The sequence below is a fragment of the Bidens hawaiensis genome, unplaced genomic scaffold, assembly GCF_021521415.1.
Source record: "Bidens hawaiensis isolate Kalapana, Puna unplaced genomic scaffold, B.hawaiensis_p1.1 tig00001692_1, whole genome shotgun sequence".
In the NCBI taxonomy this organism is placed as follows: Eukaryota; Viridiplantae; Streptophyta; class Magnoliopsida; order Asterales; family Asteraceae; genus Bidens; species Bidens hawaiensis.
This window is the reverse complement of record NW_027491096.1, coordinates 1,524,630-1,548,284: the sequence shown is the minus strand read 5'-3', so window position 1 is coordinate 1,548,284 and position 23,655 is coordinate 1,524,630. Positions and strand designations below refer to the sequence as shown.

The 23,655-nt window shown below is 34.3% G+C and overlaps 2 protein-coding genes across 2 annotated transcripts; one reads left to right on the top strand and one right to left on the bottom strand.

Annotated features, from left to right (window-relative positions):
• Window positions 1-837: 837 nt before the first annotated feature.
• On the bottom strand, window positions 838-8,950 carry LOC143594097 (AP-5 complex subunit mu-like). Its single transcript, XM_077073496.1, has 7 exons — window positions 8,877-8,950; window positions 8,692-8,808; window positions 7,213-7,524; window positions 3,114-3,397; window positions 1,252-2,144; window positions 1,095-1,151; window positions 838-1,018 (listed from the first exon to the last, which is right to left on the bottom strand). Exons 1-7 carry the CDS (start codon window positions 8,948-8,950, stop codon window positions 899-901), a joined length of 1,857 nt encoding a protein of 618 aa, XP_076929611.1. The 3' UTR covers window positions 838-898.
• A 9,163-nt stretch (window positions 8,951-18,113) lies between these two features.
• On the top strand, window positions 18,114-23,655 carry LOC143594088 (uncharacterized). The gene is made up of 12 exons (XM_077073492.1): window positions 18,114-18,239; window positions 18,948-19,112; window positions 19,873-19,991; window positions 20,094-20,168; window positions 20,248-20,341; window positions 20,451-20,510; window positions 20,604-20,669; window positions 22,145-22,243; window positions 22,330-22,374; window positions 22,449-22,551; window positions 22,880-22,968; window positions 23,331-23,655. Exons 1-11 carry the CDS (start codon window positions 18,117-18,119, stop codon window positions 22,966-22,968), a joined length of 1,038 nt encoding a protein of 345 aa, XP_076929607.1. The 5' UTR covers window positions 18,114-18,116; the 3' UTR covers window positions 23,331-23,655.

Genomic DNA, 23,655 nt, shown 5'->3' with positions numbered 1-23,655 from the left:
TAACTGTATTCTGATTGCAACTTAAAAATAATAGCCTGATTGTAACAATCAGGTGTTAAAAATGGTGGTGAAGAAGGTGGGACCAGTAGTAGTGTCCAACCAACAGAAGTGAAACCGGATGTTACACCACCACGGTCAGAGAAGTGGCGGTCGGTTGGAAGCAATTTTTCACAAAATTTTAATTTTTACCAGGTTTTGTTAAACAATGATCAGAACCCACCCGCCCTTGAGGAACCAAGATGATATTTTGTGTCTTGCAAGACATGGGTCGCCCCATTCATTGTAACATTATGTGTTATTGTTAGTTTAGTTACCATAGGGGTGGTGATTTTAACGTTTCAAGAAGAGAAATGGAGTTTTGTTGTAATTGTAAGATGACGCCAATGTTTGATCGCATTGCAAAACAATTTTCTGCTTTATTTGTTGAATGATGACTGTCATTTCGGTCATCAGATGACACATAATTTTAGTCTCATGTTCCTTACATGATGCAACCCTAGACTTGAACATGCAAGACGCAGTCCAACCTTAGGACAAGACCGATCTATCTGCTAGGAAATGTGGCCCCCGTACATAATGTTTACATTTTCGTTTGATTCTTATATCTCAAAACATAAGCAGCATGTATAGTTGTTTCTACAATTAACCATAAAGCGTCAATAACAGCACATAAGAAGATGCTTTTGAAGGAATTCAAGAACAACCATACAAAACCAAAAGAGTGTGACCAACGAAAAAACAAATAGACGTTTAGAGGAAAATGCATCAACAAAATGCAAGTGCTGGAAGTCTCACACCACTAGAGTCGGGTTTGAATCAAACCCCAACGCGTCAATACATAAAAGAAAAGAAACCATGCAACTCACGATCAAACATTTGCAAGATAGCGCAAAAGTTGTCAGTTTGGTGGTATAGCAGCAACCGGACATTTTCCTAATGTATTCCACAAGATATAATCCCCAGAATGGACCTGCGTCGAATACTCCACAGGGACCTTCACAGATGGGAAAATGTTTACCTGCATATCAATTGCTCATAAGAATCCTTTTATTTTTCCTTTTAACGTAAATATACCTTAAATCAGGTACACTCACAGATTTAGGATCTATCGTCATCCCCGAGAAAGATGCCCCTGCCATCTTAAAAGAAACCTGAAATTGCCAATTTTATAAACTTTAGTTTTGTCTGCCCCATCAAACTTGAATTTGAAAAAATAAATAAATAAATAAATAAAACCTTAAATTCACATACCTTTGCGTAGTTATACGCATGCCAGCAAAACGGTTCTTCTAAATCAACAGCTGGAAGCTGCTTATTCATTTTCTCCATCAAATACTCCTCCAAGTTAACCATATTATTCCCCTGCTCAATTTCCATATCACTATCTTCATCACCACCTTGACCAGACCCTGAGTCACCCAAGCTTTGACTTTTCCATGGACCAAACTTAACCGTTCCCGGAAAAGTCGCTTCAATACTCTTCGCACCCACCCCCCGACCACTTGCTATAATTTTCCATTCAACCGAATGCTTCGTATACGAAACCGTACCAATCGAAGGCGTCCCGTCAAATGAAATCACCTTTCTTCTCGGAAAAGGCATAGTAACTGTACAATATTCCATAGTTAACGGTGCCTTGTAACCTTCCATTAATGACAATTTAAACAAAAATGCGCCTTCGTTTTCAGACACCATTGACAGCTGGTAAAATCCCTTAACTGGAACACCTATAGAGCACGGGGCTTGATACCGTAACAATACAAAGTTACCGAGTGGCGGTGAAAACATCACAGCCTGTTTATCACCGCCGCCTTGTTCAGGAACTTGAGCGCACGGGTGGAACGATAATATGTCGATCCGATTACTGTCTAACCCGGTCAGGGGGAAGAGGACGTCAGGCAGGCCCTCTAACTCTGCCCGACAGTTGACTTGACCCAAGATTGATAAGCTATCGGGAATCTCGTCTCGGTCATACATTGCTGCATTAACGGTCTCATGAACTGTGAATAACAGCCTCTGTTTCCCTTTGTAAAGATACGGTTTCCATGCGGGTTGTTTGCAGTCTGCAGGAGGTAAGTCAGCTGGCGAGAAGCCATTGGTCCGAATTGCAGTAATGTTTGAGTAGCTGAGGTCCAAGGGTGTGCCTATATGTTAAATTGTAAAAAACGAGCTGGCTCGGGTTGTGGCTCGCTCGTTTAAACTAAACCCAAAATATCAATATGTGTGCTGTGTGTATGTGTGTATGTATATCCTTAGGACTTATTCCTTAATTTAATTGAATTTTGTTTGATTAGAGCAAAGAAGTTCCTTAAAAGCCTCTTCCTTTCTAAAAAGTTTCTGAACAGTTCCTGTAGGCTCAGCACCTTTTTCAAGTAAGTAGAGAATCGTGGGAATGTTTAAATAAGTTTGATTCTTGATAGGCACATAAAGACCCACCTTCCAAAGATCACTCCCTTCTATATATAGGGAGAGCTTCATTTCAAAATTTCTAAATAGTTTTAAGAACTTTCAACAACCAAGCATTTTTATTATTTATTTTATATATTTAACATAATTTGAGGATGGTTTTGTCATTTGTTATATGTAACTTTATGATTACACATATGGAAATTGCAAAATTGGTCACTGTGTATGTAAGTTGGTTATTACACATATGTAAAGTTGTAATTGCATATATGTAATCACAAAATTAAATATAGCAAATGACAAAAATACAATCAAATAATATTAAATGCATAAAATAAAATAAATAATATGATTGATTGTTAGGAATTCCTGAAGTTCTTAGATTTTTTGGAGTTCTGTAGTGAACCTAACCGTATAATAAATAACATATCATAAAAGTTCAGACTTCAGAAGAAAACAAAAATAATTATTCTGTTTATCTGTTATATATCAATTAGTAAAAATAAATTCTTAAAACAAACGAACAAGCCTACTCGAACATGTTACGAACTGAAATTGAGCTCAACTTTTCAGCTTGTTATTTGTTTATATTCTGAGCTCGAGCCCAACCTGTCTCAGCTCGGCTCATTCACAGCCCTATATGTAATAATGAGCACGTTGGAGACGAAAATAAGCATTTTTAATTTGAGATATAAAAGTGTACCAACCGAAGGGCATTGCAGTGCTGATGAAGCTTCGAAGTGCATCTTTGTCAAGGTTTCTAGTAGCAGTTTTTGGAGCGTCTGATGTGGCAGAGCCACCGCCAATGGTGGTGGAATTAGTGGAAGCTGCAACCGGCGGTGCTACGGGTTTTGGTCTGGCAGAGATGCCAATACTTCCGGTTAAAGAATCCAATAAGCCTCCAACCGAAGGTCCTGCACTTACAACCACTTCTGGTTCTGGGAGATCTGATGTTATTATGTCGCCTAGAACGTGGGCCACCATGAATGCTCTGTAGAAGAAAACATAAAACCTTCTTAATGTATTTACAGCTAGTGTTTCTAAGCACGTCTTCTCATCTAAATGGATACTTGTTTACTGAACTACAAAACACATGTACTTAAATATATAATCATATCAACTTAAAGCCTCCCTCTTTTCCTTCCAAAGTAATTTTTAAACACCTGGTTCCTATAATTACCAAGATTACTATATTTCGTGATTTCTCCTTTTAACTTAATGTTGACGAGCAAAAGTAATCATGCTATAAGTTGTTCTATCTTGGTCTTCTGAGATTATTGTTTGTTTCAGGAGCTTATGACGAAGCAAATTATTGGTAAAAATTAAAAATAGGATATGTATACGTGAAATCTGTTAATGGTACACTCTGGATACTCAAACACAAGTGCCCAGGTTCACTGCTTGTTTTCTCAGCTCAAGTTAATGACCCTAGGGCATCCTTCTTTATCCATGTTAACAAATTTAGAACATGTCATGTACAGAGAGTTGTCACTCTGAAAAGCATATCATTTGTCTTGTGTCTCTAGAGCCAAATAAAAGAACTAGTTCTCCCTTTCCATTAGTCCAAACACTTCCGGTTAATAATGTTCCATTGCTTGTTTTCGTCATTAATCATGTCTTCTTCAGTTCTTACCATTGAGATCCCTCACAGCACATTGTTTGCAAAACATGCACTTCCTATTCTCACTTATTGGGTTGCAATTATTTTGTCCCTCATATGTTAAAGTTAGTCCAGTCAATCAAGTGTGCTTTCTAGGATTACTTGTGAATACATAAAGAATGTCAATGACTCAATATCATTGATGCAGGAGCATTAGACTTAACTGGAATATTTTAAATTGTTACTTTATCTTTTATTCTTTTATGTATATCGCAATTCCAAGTTATCTCTTTTCATTGTGTAGTATAAATAAATAGGGTTGAAGGTTGTTTGTTTTCAATAGTTTTTGATTGAGTTTAACCTAAAAGAACTTTGTTCTCGTAACCTTTGGTTCAATTTATCATCTTTTATAATCAAGAATTTCTCGAGCCATTGATCGCTTCCAAACTGCACCAGTTATTGCCCTAGGTAAAACAATACCCTGGTCTACTAATGTCTCTTTTCTAGAGCATTCCCTTTTATTTCCTACTCTTTTGTCAAACTTGACACCACAATGAAGTTGGTGGCACCAACACCACACACACATATCAACCATGTCTATTCTAGAAGACAAGATCCTTTGTTACATGTCCGGAACCAATTTCTCCTTATTCATCAGTTAATGGCATTTGATAGTCTGACTGTTCTCTGGACGGATAAATGACAATCATTTATCACCTTATTGTTCTTTGTTGCATCTCATGAGAGACTGAATGCTTTAGATGTTGATTAACAGGAATATATTAAGTTTATGTATTGGTAAAAGGGGGCCTGGACTTATAGAGTGTTAATGGGTGTTTGTGGTTAAGTCAGGTTTTGTGGCTCAGTTGAAATCTTGTTTGGCTCATAAAGGTTATACTTCTACCTGTGGGGTGGGGTGGACTATCCTAGGACCTTTTCTAATTTCTCCTATAACTTTCTTGTGTTTGTCAATCTTATTTTCTAGACTGCTACTAGTTGCCGTTGAGCACTTTACCACCTTATTGCATTTAGAAACTTACTTGAAGAGTGCATGGAGCCATTGCTTATTGGAGCCCAAGAAAATGTACAATGTTAACCAGTCGTATGACTTGAAGCAATCTCCAAATGCATGGTTCAGGAGATTTAGTGCTATTCTGACTGAGTATGGCTTTCAAAGAACTGCATGACACTTAGTATCGAATTCTGGAGGCACTTTTACTTCTTTATATCATCAGGTTCTTGATGAATTTTATTTATTATGTATGTGGTGTTACAGTGATTGCCAAAAGTGATGATGAAGCTGAAATCAAAACATTGAAAGGTTAACTTGGGACTTGCTTTCAAACAAAGGATCTAAGCCCATTGAAATACTTCTTCAGAATAAAACCTCTCAATTGAAAGGGAATGCGCCTACCTAAACAAAGGTAAGATGAATAGTGAACCTATAATACCAAAGTCAAATGCCATATGTGCTCACCAAGGCATGCCATGGGAATCAGGTTAGTTGCAGTATTTGTATTAGGAGTTTAGGACTGTTAGGGATCTGATTTGATTGCCTTCTTTATTTAGAGTTGAGCACGTGTAAACATTCATATGATTATATGTATTGATGTATTCCAAATATGCCAAAAGTAGGTTTTATTTGAGTTTGCTTACATGTTACACATAAGAATTGATAGATTTTGACATACCATTAAAAGAAAACGTATGATGATGCGATAGTCAATGATACCATCTGAATCATAGTTATTAATCGCGCTAGGCGTACACAAGGCGCATAGGTCTCGCCTAGGGCCTAGGTGCAAAGCGCAAAAAAAGCGAGGGCCTAAGAAAAAAAAAGCGCACTTAAATGAAAAAAATTAAAAATATGTTATGTATTAGAAAAATAATACTATTATTCATATATAAAAAGCAAAAGCTATTATGTAATTATATGCATAAAATTTAAAAACTAAACAATAAGTTAAAATTTTTAAAATATAGGGATTAGAAAGCTAAAAAGATTCTTAAAACCTTCAAATATTATTTTAATAGATAGTTTTAAAATTAAACATTATTTAAGTTAACCTATCATTATTTATAAAAAAATAATCTTAAGGTTACTGTAGCACACTAGCATCAGAGCTGCAGCAAACAGTGCACAGCTGCAGTATTACTTTATAATATGAAACAAAATGAACTTGTTGCAGTTTTTCTATACTTTAGACCCATGTACAGAAAATGATAACACCAAAAAGGCTCTCTTCCGCTTCCTTCCAGATAATTCTCCTCCATTTCAGGCCGGAATTTCCAGGTTTTAGCCGGAAACTGGCCGGAATTTTCAGATTTTAGCCGGAATCCGGCCGGAAGCACGCCTTGACCGCCACCAGGCGCTTCACCTTGAATTAGTGCCTAGGCGTGCGCCCAGTGCGCTTTTAATAACTATGATCTGAATAGTTATTAGTAATGCTTAATTACTCCTCAAAACATCTAAAAGAATTAACATATAATAGATGCTTGGGATAAAGGAATTTAATCCATTTCAGTCATGCACTTATGTAATTCAAGATAAGCACAGCATATGAAAAGCCATATATTAAAAAGCAGTAAGACTTAATGAAACCAAAAAGGAAGCAACGACGAAGCAACAATCAATGCAGTAGTAAACAAAATTTCATTTTATCAGGATAAAATAGGACTATCTTTAGAGGTTGCAAACATATAGGCTACAGTTACTGGACAAACCAACATCTTATATAGGGCTGTCAATTTTTTACACGAGACATGACACGGTTTTAACATTTTTGAATTTGAGCTTAACAGGTTTCGTGTCTTAAACCGGTCAAGATTTGCTTCTATTGTTTTTTGTTTCAAGTATGTTATGGAATTGTGGTTTTTTGTTTCGTATATGTTAAGGATTGTGGTTTATGTTTCAAATATGTTATGGATTATGTATTAATTAAGACTTTTATGCTTGTTTCGAAACTTTTTGTTTCATTACACATGTATTACTCATTGTATGTTTAAACAGGTCCCTTAACAGGTCTTAACAGGTTAACCTGTTACTAAACAGGTTCGTGTTCGTGTTCGGAAAAAATGACAAGATTAGTTATGGTGTCGTGTTCGTGTTTAGTACCACAGGTCATCGTGTCTTATCGTGTCGTGTCCGGCATGTATAGGATTCCTATACACAAGAAAAAATAATCTGCAACTACAACTTACCATACCCTGTGATGCAAGGAAGTTGAAGCAAGAGTGAAGATAAATTTTCATCAACTCCAACACCATCGCCACAATCAGACCTCATACATAGTGTGGTGTATGCTTTCAAATGATCAGGTTCAACTAAGGGCAATACAAGGATGTAATATTGACTTTTGGCATGCAAAACAAGCGGCCATAACGTATGATCTTCCCCATTTTCCTCTTTCCTAACATGAAGACTTACAATATGGCGCATAATAGGATCATCAACCCATGAATCTGAGCCTTCAGTTGACTGCTTGACCCGTATTCCATACCCATGAGCAGACCCTTCCCTGCATTATGTCATAAATCATAAATCTGCATTATGAATGTGTATAGGGGATGATTACTTTGAGAACTCACTTGAGTTGTGAGAACCCGAAAGAACGCCAATCATGTGCATTATATGCAAGTTACATCTATGAATATAAAAAGAATATGTGGATTAACTAACGTTCATTACATCTATGCAAATTACACTGTTCACGCATATACGTAACCGTTCGTTACACCTATTTGTATAGTCAATCGACATATATATATAATATATTTTTTTCGTAGATGTAACTTGCATATAATACATATGAAAAAAAACACATAAAATAGGAAAAGAGTAGCATAAACAAATCATTTGTATATGCAGTTAATGCAGAAATTTATCAGATATCGGTCAATGACCAATATTTGAGATATCGGTTATCGCGGTCATAGTTATCAAAATCGAGCGCTTTTTGGGCTTAAGCGAACGAGGCGAATTAATTGCGACTTGCATGCCTCAGATATTTAAAGCGCCATATTTTTATCCCATATTTCCCATGTGTATTAAATATCATTTAAACAACATGTTCCTATTCTCTAGGAGAACCTAAAACTCCACTATTTAAGGGGTTCCATAATCAATCTTATCACACACAAAATCATCGAAGAAACTTATAATTTGCAGGTTATTTTTGTTCTTATTTTCGGATTTCTTTCTTTTTATTCTGCATTTTATGTTATTTATTTCTTATAATCTAATCTAACTTTAATATTTGGTTCAGCAAATGGCTAGTCAATCTCAGTTTTATGTTCGGTTTTTGGTTGTTTTTTGAACTTTTTCAAGAATGAATGCTTGCTTACTTACTAAGATGTTCTACTTTAGTTAAAATTTTGTTTTTTAATGTGCGATTTTTTTTTTAAATTGGGTGCTCTTTCAATGCGCTTATCGCCTGGGCGCTAGGCCCCACCTCAACGCTTTCAAGCGCTTGTCGCATTTGATAACTATGATGGCAGTAGGATATTGGTAATTTTAATATCATGCAGACTTTATATACATAGCAATTTAACACTAACAATTCAGTATTCTGATACTCTCCTACCATCAATAAATTAACCAACACTAACAATTAAACACCAAAAATTAACAATTATGAAGACTTAAAACACTAATATCGGTGGTCAAATATTATCGCAAAGAAAACCTCTTATTTCGTAGGGAAAACGCAACGGCGAGCTCTGAATCGGTTGGAAGTTGAGACAAGAGGACATTCGCTCGCCTAGCAGCAACACTCCAGCGTCTCTCAACAACCGAAAACCTCCTGGATATAGAAATTGAGCATAAGAGCAAGGAATTGGATCGGATGTATGAAACCCTAGAGATTGATACCTTGAGAAGACGACGGTGTCTTGATTGTTGAGGATCCAAAGACCTCGAATGCTGCAGCAACCACTACTCGCCATCCTTAATTTCAATTTCTGGGTTTTATGTTTATTCGACAGGTTGGTTTCATTTCATTTCATTAAAAATAGCCGACCTCCACTTGTTTGTCTCCAGCTTCACTTGTTTTGATTTTATTTTTGGATTATTTTACTTTTAGTATTTTTTTTATTGAGTTGTTTGGGTTACTATATGTTGGGCAATGGATCTTCAAAATGGACGCCAAGTAATCTGTGAATTTACATTTCTTGAGGTTAAATGTGTTCTAAAGATTTTCATTTAAGTTTTGATTGTAGATGGTGTACTTAATCTTTGGATTTTAGATTCCTCACGATTAAATGGGCTTTATAGATTTTATTATTTCGGGCTTGATGGTACATATAATGGGCTTTAATTAAATTGATAATTTTGATTTTTGTCTGGCATATATTTTCGTTCATGCTTGTTTGTTTTAAAAAATCAATATGTTGAACTCAACTAATTTTGTGTTAAGAGGTTTGGTTGGTTTGAAGCATTTTAATGAATTCAAGTAGAGAGCTCATTATAAGACAAAAAAAAACTCACACTTAATTTGATTATGATGTTATAGGTGCTGTTTGTTTTTCAGAGGTAAAATGTCAGAAGACTGCGAAACCACATCTGCCAACATCTGTAGCAGAAGAGGTGGACCAAAACTCTGCAGTCTGTAACAAGAAGATTGTTTGTTTTTTAACATCTGCAGACTGCTAAAATAAGCTGATAATAATAATTTCTCTTTTGTTAGCAAATTAGCAATGGCATGAGTGAAACATACATATTAATTGATCAACAACATTATTAAACAACTTCAATCTGAATCAAAAGAATAACAAATCAATACATAAACTATAAATCAATTAATAAGCATTCAATCTCCATCAGGTACTGTGTTCCGGTAAGTCAACGAAGAAGAAGATGACGTTGACTTCTTCCAATTCAGCACTGGAAGAAACAATTATTATTATTATTATTATTATTATTATTATTATTATTATTATTATTATTATATGTTTCTATTTGGTCCTTACTGTATGAATACAGTCGGAATGCACCAGAGGAGGTAGAAAGGCGGGTGGCAGGGTTGCAGCGGTGGGGCGGCGGCGCTGAAGCAGTGGAGCGACGGGGTTGCAGCGGTGGGGGAGTAGGGCGGCAGTGGAGCGACGGGGTTCGGTGGGGAAGTTGGGTGGCAGTGGAGAGAGGAGGGGATTAGGGTTTGGGAGTTCTGATGGAATAAGAAGAATGATGGAAAGAAATTGGGTTATAAGAGGTGAGAAGTAGCAATACCAACACTTCTGGGAGAAGAGGGCGCGCAGACGTTTTTTAATGAAACGTCTTCGAAAAAACAAACACACTGCAGAGCCCAACGTCTGCGCGCCCTCTTCACAGTGCAGACAAAAGAGGTGGAGAAGTACAGCACCATAATCTGATGATTATGATTTTCATGGTGAAGATTATGGCAACTTCGGATTATCTTATGAACTTTATTAGTTAACTAGTGTTTTACCGGCGAGTTGCGCCGGACAAACTTGGACAGTGGTAAAACTCAAGTGTTGTCAATCCCGGGCGTTGAGTTTGTAAGTTGACGCGAATTCCGGCGATTTCGGTTACGTGCGTTATGGGGGTAGCGCTGTTGATCCTGGGTATTGAGGCGATGAGTCTAAACAAATTTGGTCAGTTTCCGTCATGTTTGTTATGTTACCATAACTAAAACAAAAAAAAAGTATACATAACACACATGACCCCACCAAATTGAACTTAGCAAAAAAAGCTATTTAAACAAACAATAAGAGCATTCACATCCTATCCCCTATCTCTAAATCAAAAATTACACTAAAACTCACTATATTTTTTATCTCCATTTCAATTAAATAATACTTTTTATACCTTTTATCATTACCTTTTTTATTTCCTCCACTCACAACCACTTTTAAAATATATTAAAAAATTATAGGGAATGAACAGTAACTTTTCAAATATACAGAAAAATCACTATTTTTTCTAAAATATAAAAACTTTTCACTCACAACACCCTGAATCACTTTCTAAATTATAAAAACACCTCTCACACAAAATGTGGTTGGATGAGAATGCTCTAACAACCCTTTCTCGTTGCAAAGATTCGAACCTGGGTAGCAAACCGCATTAAACATAAGAACATCCCCACACAACCAACCGGCCAGAAGTCAAGTCGTTTTCTAAGTGGAAACTATCTATTATAAACCAAAACAAAAGTTTATCAAAATAGCAAATTTGTGACACCAACATTCTCTTTTATACTATATATATAATGTGTCTAATGTCATTATATGTATCTCTATATCTTGATGTATTAGAGTATTCAATTAGTGTAATATTGAACGATTTTTTTCAGGTTATGATGGTTTATGAATGGTTTGTATAGTTGAAATGTTAAGAATACTTTAAGATCAGTCTAATTTTTTAATTTAACAAAACTTTGTAAATCATTGTTATGAATGGTATGCTTGTTAATATTATGTTTAGTTTTGGTGTTTGTACATATATATATAAGTGTTATATTTTTTACACATTGGCTGATCATGTATTATTGTTAAAATAGAAATGCTAGTAAAGTTGGATTTTAGATGTTATATTTGAGTTGTATGGTAGTACATTTGGAGTTATGTAGGTTTTTGATTTGTTATTGTCAGCCATCCATATTTAGTTATTTCAAATTATAACTATTAACTATTAATGACAAAAAATATGATTAGAAGTGTGTATATATATATATATATATATATATATTACCGAGCAAGATATTCCTAGCAAACTAGTGTAATCCGAGCAAATCAAATGTTTCTTCAAGCAAGATAAGCCTTATATGTCTTCTAACTGGATAGCTCGAGCAAAGTAACCCTTCTTCGAGCAATTGATGTTGACGAGCATATAAGTTTTGTTTTCGAGCAAACTTAATGTCACGAGAGCAAGGACTGTCTTGCTCGTGGTAACATGGCGAGCAAAGTTTTTGTTGCTTGAGAAGATTTAGACATGCTTGAGACGAATGCTTGCTCGATGAAAATTTCAGTATAAGGCTGTTGGTGTTTCAATTCCTACCAACCAGAAGCCTTCTAATAAACGTTTGTGGAAAGATATGAGGCGAGAGTACAGAGAAAGAGTGTTTGGGATGAAAGAATGAAGTTGTTTGAAGACTAAAGACCTAGCAACATCCAAGGGGGAGTTTGTTAGAGCATAATGTATATTGCTAGGGTCTTAGTATGTTTTGTATACCTTAATTGTCAAATGTATGTTTGTGTATATGTTAGTAGCGCGTAAGTCACCATATGGACGGATATGTTATGCGGCGCATAACATATGCGCCGGACAACTTACACGCTCATATGTGCCTTTCATGTTAAACCTATAAATAGATTGACTTATGCGTGAACAACAGCTTTTGATGATTAATGTCAGTTGCTAGAGAGAGAAAATGCTTTGTCAAGTCATATCTTCTGTAATTCTTTGTTATATTAATAAATATGGACTTAACGTTTCTTGTGTTCTTCCGTCTTTGTTGTTTTTCGCACCTCAAGGCTTGAGCGATAACATATTCGATCCGTACGTACATTCTACGTCACACGACAACGTCTTTTCACTTAGCATAGTCAAGTACCAAAAAGTCAACTAGGTAGCAAAAATCCTTCACATGAACCATCAAATTAGTCACCATACCCCGGGGAAGTGTATGAGTCTGATCAGCTAACACCATTGTGGTGTTCGCTTTTTTTAAAGGACCGAAATCGTACTTGTCATACAAACTTCCTGGCATGATACTAACAAAAGCTCCAAGATCTAAAAGTGCCCGATCGGTTTGAAATCTCCGATTTGTATTGATAATAGGGGCATTCCTGGATCTTGAAACTTACTCGGGGTGGCATTAGTCTCCAAATGCTTATCCTCCACTCCCGCTTTGGTTAGTTTATCATTTAAACATTTTTCACAAAAACAATTTTCACAAAAAGAACTTTTAGATTGTGTCAATTTATTATTATTTTGTGAAATTGTTTTGTTTTCACGTTCACATTCAAATTCATTATCGATACCTTCCACCACCCCATCGACAAATTATGGTGGTGGATAAACATCAGTACTAGAAATTTCAATAGATGGAAGAAGACTTACCGCGTTGATATGCACATTCTTGGAACTTGAACTTCGATGTCACGGATTAACAATTGTGTCACTTGGTAGCTTTCCCGCATTCTTCTTGATTTCAGCTACTTCCTCGGCCAATTGCCCCTTGTTTTTCCAAATCCGCTTGAGATTTCTCTTGAATCTCCATTCTTTGGATCTATTTCTTATCGGTTTCATGTTGTTTTTGTGCCATTTTTGTCAACATGGCCATCATGTCATCAAGGAAGATTAGACGGTCTACTATATTCTCTCTTACTCCTAAAAGAAACCAATGCTTATCATTAGGTCAGAGATTGTTCACATACGAACCTAACATACTAATCTTACAAATTGTTTCTCATCGCTTCGTTCACGCGATACAAGGCTAATATCCACAAATCATACAATTACAAATTACAATTAGATCAATAACATGAAATGTATCAACACCCTTTAAACTTTTAATCTTAACTAATATCTAGCCCCGTCACAATACGGCGGGATGTGTAGAGGCTATTTCAAGATCAAGACACAAAATCCAGCAATGTTGATAATAATAACATTATTATTTTGAATAAATGCTTTTCACATTTTAGAGCTTCGTTGTGTTATAATAAACATACATCTTATATACAAAGTTCTTACAGTTAGAAAAGAGGCATGTAGCATTGACTTTGAAACATAGTTACAAAAGTGGAAAGATAAAAGACATCCAAATATATGCAGTGTTGCAGGTAAATTTAAGATGTACAAAATGTGGTGGTATCATATGTTAGTTCCCCTTTTGCTACAAAACCGTAGACTGCAAAGTAAAAATATATCTGTTAGGATAACTAGTTTTGACAATAGCTACATAGGAAACAGATAAATAACCATGTAACAAAAGTAATAACACAAACTGCAAACAAATCAAGCATAGTCCACTTTAAACAGTAAAAGTGTGAGACTAGAAACTAACCATTTCGTAAGGCAGAAACATCCCACCAAACTCCTTTTATAGTTCTCATTTTGCTCATTAGATTTCTATTACGTAACAACAAACCGCATGAAGTTAAATTAATGATAAGATTGTGGCAACAAAAACCTATTTACTTCTGAACTGCCACACCAATTAGGTGGCATCTTCCGAAACACGAATTTTAATACACACAAAATATTCATAACTCTATGATTAGGTTTATAACTTTTTATTTTCATTAAGATTCAATATACTAAAAAGCATATAGTTTATAAAAATTAATCTAGTTTTGCCTTTGATATATGAAGAGTGTTATCTAACTGAAACATTGATATACATATTTATAAGAACAGATACCTCATAGCATTTTATACATATAAAAATATAGTATTATTTAAAACAGAAATGGTAAAAGGTTCCTTATAATCTTGAATGCTGGGTAAGATGAGAGTAACCGAGCATGTAATCTCCAATGACTTACCTCGAATATGTTTTCAAGATGAAGCTGTGTGTAACATCCGGCCCTCGCACCACCAATATTGTCCGTTTTGCCCACGAAGAGCTCACAGATTTGTTTTTGGTTGCCCAAGTAGAGACTTCCCAGGAGGTCACCCATCCTGCTACTTCTCCCACCTGAACACGCTTAACTGTGGAGCTCTCCTCTCGTCCACTACCATTAAGCCCAAAACGCGTTGGTGATTTAAGAGGCAGGGCATTTACTTATGAACCAAGGATCTTTCTTGTCCACGGCCGATGTGGGATTTGCCTAGGGTGTTACAAACACCCCCCCACTTTTGGACTCATCGTCCTCGATGAGGTTTGCCCCACCATCCAATCCAGGATGTGGGATTCGCCTAAGGTGTACCTCGCGACACCCCCGGGGACTCACCGTATCTAATGAGGTTTGCCCCACCATCCCGAACGGCACAAGAGTGGATCTGATACCACTTGTAACATCCGGCCCTCGCACCACCAATATTGTCCGCTTTGCGCATGAAGAGCTCACGGATTTGTTTTTGGTTGCCCAGGTGGAGACTTCCCAGGATGTCACCCATCCTGCTACTTCTCCCACCCGAACACGCTTAACTGTGGAGCTCTCCTCTCGTCCACTACCATTAAGCCCAAAACGCGTTGGTGATTTAAGAGACAGGACATTTACTTATGAACCCAGGATCTCTCCTGTCCACGGCCGATGTGGGATTTGCCTAGGGTGTTACACTGTGTGTGATACAGCCTATGTGGTTTCCAAAAGAACACACGTAAAAAATTCTTGATGAATTTATAATAAAAGTGTACAAATCGTCTACAAACTTCAAAATTCATGAATATTGGATTAAAATAAAAGATACCCATCTCTTAGATGACCACCACTGATTGGAAAAACTTCACTATTGATAGGCAAAAACTACTCATAGCAATTAGGTCTTAACCGATTATCCCAATGATGTATCTAACATGTTCTATCATTAATTACAAAAAAAGGTTAGTTATCACTAACAATCCAAGTTGATTAGACACGAACATGTCGCATGCAATCAATTTTTCTTTTCATCAAATCAAATAAACATTTGGTGATAAAATAAGCATGCACGACAAAGTTGCAAACCTGTTGCTTGACCCTCGCCGGAAGCGGAGGTCACTACTGAAATTAGGGCTAGCATATCTTGTATACACGTACACGAAAAGACACAAACACAAAACATGTATACATGTGCACGACACGAAAACTTATCGTCTACCTGTATCCAAACCTGAACATGCTAATATCAGGTATACACGATAAAACATAAACCTACCGGAGAATCGGAGAAGGATTCGGCCGTTCAGTGGCCGGTGGAGCTGCTGGAATTGCGAGGAGGCCATACTTGCGGAGAATAGGAGCTGTTGAGAGGTAGACCGGAGAATCGAAGGGTTACGACTACCATAGATGTGGAGGGAAACCACCGGAGATCCGGAGAGGAAGAATTGGTGAAAGGTTTGTACACCGTCTACTTGATATTGGATTGGAATAGTGTGCATCGTGTTCAATTGTTTGATATAAAAATTTTGGGTTAACTATTTAGGGTATATAACATATTATATTATTATATATTTTTATTAATAAAATTTATTATCAGGTACTAAGGGTACTCAACAGGTAAACAAGTATTTTACTTGTTAACTGTTAAGACACGAAAATTAACAGGTCAATTCGTAACTACCTGTTTAGTACACGAAACCTGTTAAGGCCATACCCGATACCTGTTAAAGTGGTGTAGGTTCGTGTCATGTATTCGTGTCTCCTGTCTAAATTGCCAGCCCTAGCCTACACTGATGGCTCCGCTGCTATCTGCCGCTTCATTCCTCTCTATTTATCTCTCTCTCTAAAAAGTGATGCAATACGGTGGAATTGAATCACAAAATGAGACCATGAAGGCAGTTGAAGTGCAAAGAAAAAGAAGACGTGGAATGACTTAATGATCTATGTAACAACGCGTGAAGGAGAAAACCCTAAACCACGCAGGATGTACAACATGTGATACAACTTCAGGCGTGCAACAAAAGATGCTAGACTTACGAAAGAATAAAGCAGAAACAACCATCATAGTACATAGAGTAAATAAATGAGAGTAAATAAGAAAGTAGAAAATTAACATATTATAGTATAATAATATAATATAATATAATATAATAATATATGGTTGAGTTATTCTACAAAGCTCAACAAAAATGAGAAGTGTGAGAAGCATAGTTAATTGACATGTGTCTAATAGGGACCAAAGATAAAAGGGCATAAAAGTAATAGTACATATTTTCTCTCTCCACATGCAAATCACTATCAATTCTCCCATCATTTTAAAACGTCTATAACTTTTTCATATGATATTAGTTTTTAAAACAAAAATCACCATAATAACAAGCGTTTTTTATCTTTAATATGAGTATGACTTTGTTGTATAAAAATTAAAAAAAAATTTACGTCATTGTGTCATTGTGTGTTTGCGTCATTGTGTCTTTCTGTTTGTTATTGTGTCTTTTCGTCATTGTGTCTTTCTGTTTGTTATTGTGTTTTTTCTTCATTGTGTCTTTCAAATCATCATTGTGTTTTTTTTAAATGCTAGAAATATGTAATAATAATACGTAAATATAATGATAAAACAACAACAAATTATCTAATACATAAACATAATGATGAATACATATTACACAATTACATGAAACGTAATACACAATGATGAATACATATAACACAATGACCTGAAATGTAAAACACAATGATGAATACATATAACACAATGACCTGAAACATAAAACACAATGGAAACTACATATTACACAGTGTCATGAACATAATACACAATAACTAAAACACAATGATAAGTAGAAAGACAAATGATGAACACAAAAACACAATGACAACAAAAAGACACAATGATTTAATCTTTGTTTTAATAGCTATCTTTAATACGAGTATCAATTGATAACACAATGACCAAAATATATAACACAATGCATACGCAAACCCAATTAAAAATCATAATGAATAACCAATAATACGATATAAAAAAACCCACTAATTTTTTTTTTAATTTTTATATAACAATATGATATTCATATTAAAGATAAAAAAACGCTTGTTATTATGGTGAAATTAAAAAAAAAATGTTTCATGAAAAAGATATGGGCGTTTTAAAATGATGGCGAAGTTTGACATGTGCGTTGCATGTGGAAAGAGAAAGTCAACAAAAATGGGTTATTATCTGTATGCCCTTCTCATCAATTTATTTTCTTAAATTAATCTTCATAATTCAAATATAAGATTAACGAATTAGATTAGTTCTCACCCTTCTCATTTCTCATTTTTATTGTCCTTTTTATTATAAATTTATCATAATAATATAATAGCGTCATTAATTATTGACCAATTTAATAAATTAAATCAAATCAAATGAAATAAGAAGAAAAAAGGTTGTTGGCATGTCCCCTAATAATAACAAACGGGCTTTAATTAATTATTATTATTATTATCACCATTTCTTTCTTTCTTTCTGCTCTCACTGATTCATTTCCCAGAATTGATCGAAGCCCAGTTGGTGAAAACGATGTCGTTCTCGTTCTTCAAGGCCTTACGGCCTAAAACCCCTCAAGAGCTCGCCAGAACAATCAAAGACAGCCTCATGGCCCTCGACACAAAAACCGTTGTTGAGGTTAAATCACTCGAAAAGGTTTCTCATTCACTTATGTTTGCGATTTTGCATTCTGGGTCTTCAATTTTAAAACTTTTTGGTGAATCATTTTGGGTGGCAGGTGATGTTAGGTTTAATTTAGAATTAGGGTTAAAGGGTTTTGTGGGAATCTTGATATATCTGCAATTGTTGTTGAAATCGCCAGTCCCGAATCGGATTGGAAATTATATGCAGTTTTTCAAATATGCATGTATGCTGCGACTTTGACCAGACTAGTGATTAGTCGGCGTTCAGGCGGGATTTTTACAACCATATTCTGCATGGATACACATACAGATTTTGAAAATGTAATGTTACTCAGCTAGTTCTGAAACAAGGATTTATGTTTGAATAAGCATCCGGCACACTTATGCAATGAACATGTGTATTTTAAGTCATTATGTGATTTGTGGCTTGAAGTTGTAATAATAAGATGACGCGATGTTTGAATCTTGTGTACACTTTGATCATTTAATGAATTAATCAACAAATCAACGAAAAGAGATATGCATATGTTTTTGAAAATAAAGAGACGCTTTTTGGGTTGAAAGAACGGATAGATTAGTAATTTATGGGTTTTGTTGTGATTTATCAAAGAGTGATTTTTGGCCTCTTAATGTTTGTAAATTATGTAGAATTTTATTTGAAGTCGGGGTTTGGCATTTTTCAAAATTCAGGGCTAATATACAAATGCATATGCGATTGCAGGCATTAGAAGAAGTTGAGAAAAATTTTGGTGCAATGAAAGTTATGCTTTTAGGAGATGGAGAGGTTGAACCAAATGTGGATCAAATTACACAATTGGCTCTTGAAATATGTAAAGAGGATGTAATTCCTCTTCTCTTTCACAAATTATCCATACTTGGGTGGGAGGTGAGCAGTTATGTCATCGTTATCTTTTTCATATGTAGAGGAGGGTTCTAAGCAGAACACAGTCTTTGGCGAGAATGGGAAGAACAAAATAAGTCATTCAATTTTTCATTCTAAAAAGTTTTGAAATTTAAGAAAAGGGTTGAAATGCAATGTTTATCTATCTCTTCTGGTATTCTAAAAAGGTATATACAAATTTCGTTTAGTTATCATGTGTAGGTTCCTACACATAACCTACGTATATGCAGTTAAAAGTTTAAAAATTAAAAAAAAAAAGAAAAAAAAAGAGCCATATGAACTAATAGTTCAATAGTTGTTTATATGCATACAATAGACATTTGCATGCAAGAAGTAAAAGTTACAACCGTTGATAGTAAACTTAAACGATTTAGGTTTGTTTTTTTGTGCTCGTAATAACCTAGTCTTCAATAATGAGCATCTCCCTATTTATGTGTGTGTGTGTATTGAAGATTTCAGCTAGCAAAGGAAATTTTGCCTAAAACATGTAAAAAGGAAACTATGATCGTACATTTAAAAGTTTATAATGGTGCGTCAGAGCATTGTTTTTCACCAGTGCGGTAACGCATTTTTTTTGCAACAGTGCGTCAGCATGTTTTTTTCCTCCAGAATTCCCTTGGATTGGCGTCTCCTGGTGTCTTCCTACATTTTTAGGTGTAATATCCTTTTTAGCATAACCCTCCCTACATATTTACATTCAGCTGTTATATTTGTTAATATATGATTACATTTTTTTTTGACATAGACAAGAAAAGATTTAGTCCAATGTTGGTCAATTCTGTTGAAGCAAAAGGTTGGATCAACTCATTGTTGTGTGCAATTCTTGGAGAATCACTCTGACTTATTAGATTTCCTTGTTGCAGGGTATGACGACTGACGAGTTACTTTTCATTTCCATTTTCATTTTGTCGGTTTAATTTCTCATTCATGTTAGAATATTTATTACCTTTTCTGAATGTTAAACAGTTATGATAACAAGGAGATAGCCTTGCATTGTGGAAACATGCTGAGAGAATGCATCAAGTTTCCGACTCTTGCAAAGTAAGAAACTTGTGCTTTTATTATTTTATAGATATCTTTTCAATGAAAAACATATATGATTTTAATAATATGATTTCAGATATATATTGGAGTCTCCAAGCTTTGAACTTTTTTTCAAGTATGTGGAGCTTGCTAACTTTGATGTTGCTTCGGATGCGTTTTCCACCTTTAAGGTCAAATCTTTGATTCAAAACTGTTAGAATACTGTGTGAAAAGTTACAAGTTACGTTTAAGCTTTGTTGAATGCTGATTTTAACATATTATTATACAATTGTTGAGCAGGATGTGCTTACCAAACATCCCGTTGCAGTATCTGAGTTCTTAACTTCTCATTATGATGAGGTTCCCTTCTTTATTTAGAATATGACATTACTGTATTCTGTTTTATCGTATTTTGTGTAAATAAACAATTTTCATTCGTTAACATCTTTGCAGTTCTTTGAGCAGTATGAAAAACTCTTAACCTCTAGTAACTATGTAACAAGAAGACAATCTTTGAAGGTAAGCTGCTTAACAGTTTTATATATTTGTCTTTGCGGTTCATTTACTTGACGGTAAAATAAATAAATAAATATATATAAATATAAATATATATATATATATATAGGATTAGGTTCATTTCAGAAGTGTTTTTAGTGTGAGAAGTGCGAGAAGTAATTACAACCAATCATAATTTTTCTTTTATTTATGATTTATTTTAATAGAAGTGGCATCTTTTTTTTCATATATGGCAAGTAACTTATGTGTTGGATAAGTTACATATCTTTTGTTTTTAATTTAAATACTTTGATAATATAACTAGTTTCATTTACCATAAAATAATCGATCTTCATAATTCCATTTTATCAACAAATATAACTAAGTTACAAACTATTTTGTTCTTTAAAATTGTTTGTTTTTTTGTATTTTTAATTTATGATTAATTCGTTCCTTTTAATTTTTCGAACTTAACCAAATTTAGGAAGATTTTCAACTTTATACTGAATTCGTAAAATCACATACACAGTACATAAATGATCAAACACAAAATAAAATTTACACATGTAATTCGAAATGCCACCTCCACAGTGTATATATATGAACCTATACACGATAAAATTACACATATACAATTAGAAATACCACATACACAGTACATACATGAACTTACATAACTACATACGATAAAATTTACATATACGCAATTCGAATTACCAGGATCATGGTACATATATGGACCTACACACGATAAAATATACACATACACAATTCGAAATACCACCTACACAGTACATATATGACCCTACATAAGATATAATTTATACATACACAATTCAAAATACCACCTACACAGTACATATATTAACCCACACACTACAAAATAATTTTTTTTACATTAAACTACATATAATAAATAACATATCATGCTAATAACCTACACTTGTAAAATTTTCAAATACACATTCGTGATATCACCCACACAGTACATATATGAACTTACACAATATTATTTGTATAAAATAGTTTGTAAAATAATTTCATGAATCACATTATTTATTATTTGAAACAAATGAAAAAAAAAAGAAAAAACAAGTTGAAGTTATATCGTGATGTATTTCAATATTTGTCTATTTGAAACAAAAGGAAAAAAATGTAGTCAAACCTTGGTATTAAATTCGGATAGGAATATTATGTTAATATTAATCATTAAATGAATTATTAGCAAATGTTTAGGGAATTTATTGATTGTAAACATTTGTTATGGTAGAATAAAACCAAAGTACTCATTTTCTAATAAAAGCCTCATAAATGAATCCATATTTATTACAAGAATGCCATTATGATTATGAACCATAGATCAAAATATCAATGGCCCAGATTTATTTCTCGCACTTCTCGCTATAATATCACTTCTCGCAAGATCCATCCCCTATACATACATATATATATATATGTATATAAATTAAAACTAATGAATGGATCTTTTTAAATTGTAGCTTTTGTCAGAGTTTCTTTTGGAGCCTCCGAGCTCTCATATTATGAAAAAGTATATTGCAGAAGTTCAGCACATCAAGGTCATGATGACATTGCTAACGGTATTACATACATACATAGATACATATATACATACCTACATGCATATACACTTATGCTCTTTATTTGTGACTATGGTTTGTGACAGGATACAAGCAAAAACATCCAGATCTCCGCATTTCACATTTTTAAGGTAGGAAAACGCACTCCTATAATGCATTTAATCACTTACATTTGGATTCATATTCTGTTGGTTTGTATATGTAGATATTTGTGGCTAACCCAAATAAGCCTCGAGAAATAAAAGTTATATTAGCCAAGAACCATGAAAGATTGCTGGAATTGCTAAACAATCTATCTGCTGGAAAAGGTAATATTTTCTTAACGTATGATAGAAGTTTTATTATTTCATTAATAATCTAGTTTTCTGAATAAAATTATATAAGAGAATTTGTGCATAAGCCCATAAATAATATACTTTAGAACATCTTCTATTAAAAAATAGTAAACTTTTTAATAAAAATTTAGCAAATGAAATATGATAACAAAAGTTATATTATTTCTATAATAATCCAGTTTTCTGAATAAAATGGTTTAAGAGAATTTATGCATAAGTAACACACTTTGTTTGACTTTGAACCTTTTTCTTTGTAGCCATTTTTAGTCTGTCTGTTTGACATATAACATATATGCTTTAGGTGGCGATGATGATCAATTTGAAGAGGAAAAGGAACTTATTATCAAAGAAATAGAAAGAGTATCTCAACTCTCAGATCTTGATCTTTAGGTAACAATTCTAATGTGCCACATTTATGTTTATGAAGATCACAACCGAGGTTTTGTCCATTTTAAACCATTTTTAAATTATTAGCATGCTAAGCCAATATTAAACAGTCTTTGCACAAATTACAAGAAATTAATTATTGGCCACTTTCAACTTGTTTGACTGATTACCCTTTTAGCTAAACCTTTTGATTTGACCCTCAATGAATCAAGATTACCGCTTCTGATAAATATAAACAGTGCATCTCGGTTTTCAATTTACAGTTAAAGAAATACACACTAAAAGATATTGATAAACTTGGTTACGAATTCAAATGGCTACATGAAATTGAAGGCAGCTTAACCTTTTTTGTAGCTTGTTTTCAGATACAAAAGCAGCAGTTGACCATTTTTGGTCAAAATAATAGCCACCGCCTGTGTTGGGTTTTTATCTGGTTACGCGCATCAGTTATTGAATATGAATCTAGTGATCTTTTGGAGGATTGGTTCTGCGAGCTCACATGTATGTAACTATGATGCATTACCTTGTATTTCCTTTATAGCCATAACAAGTTGGGGCATTGACTTTTTGTGGTCAAACAAAGCATTTTTTATCAAGAGAGTGCGTATTAAGGTGTTAGCATAGTTAATGTTTTGAACCTTTTTGTTGCATTAAGATATTACCAACATTGTTCGGATTCTGAAGACAAAT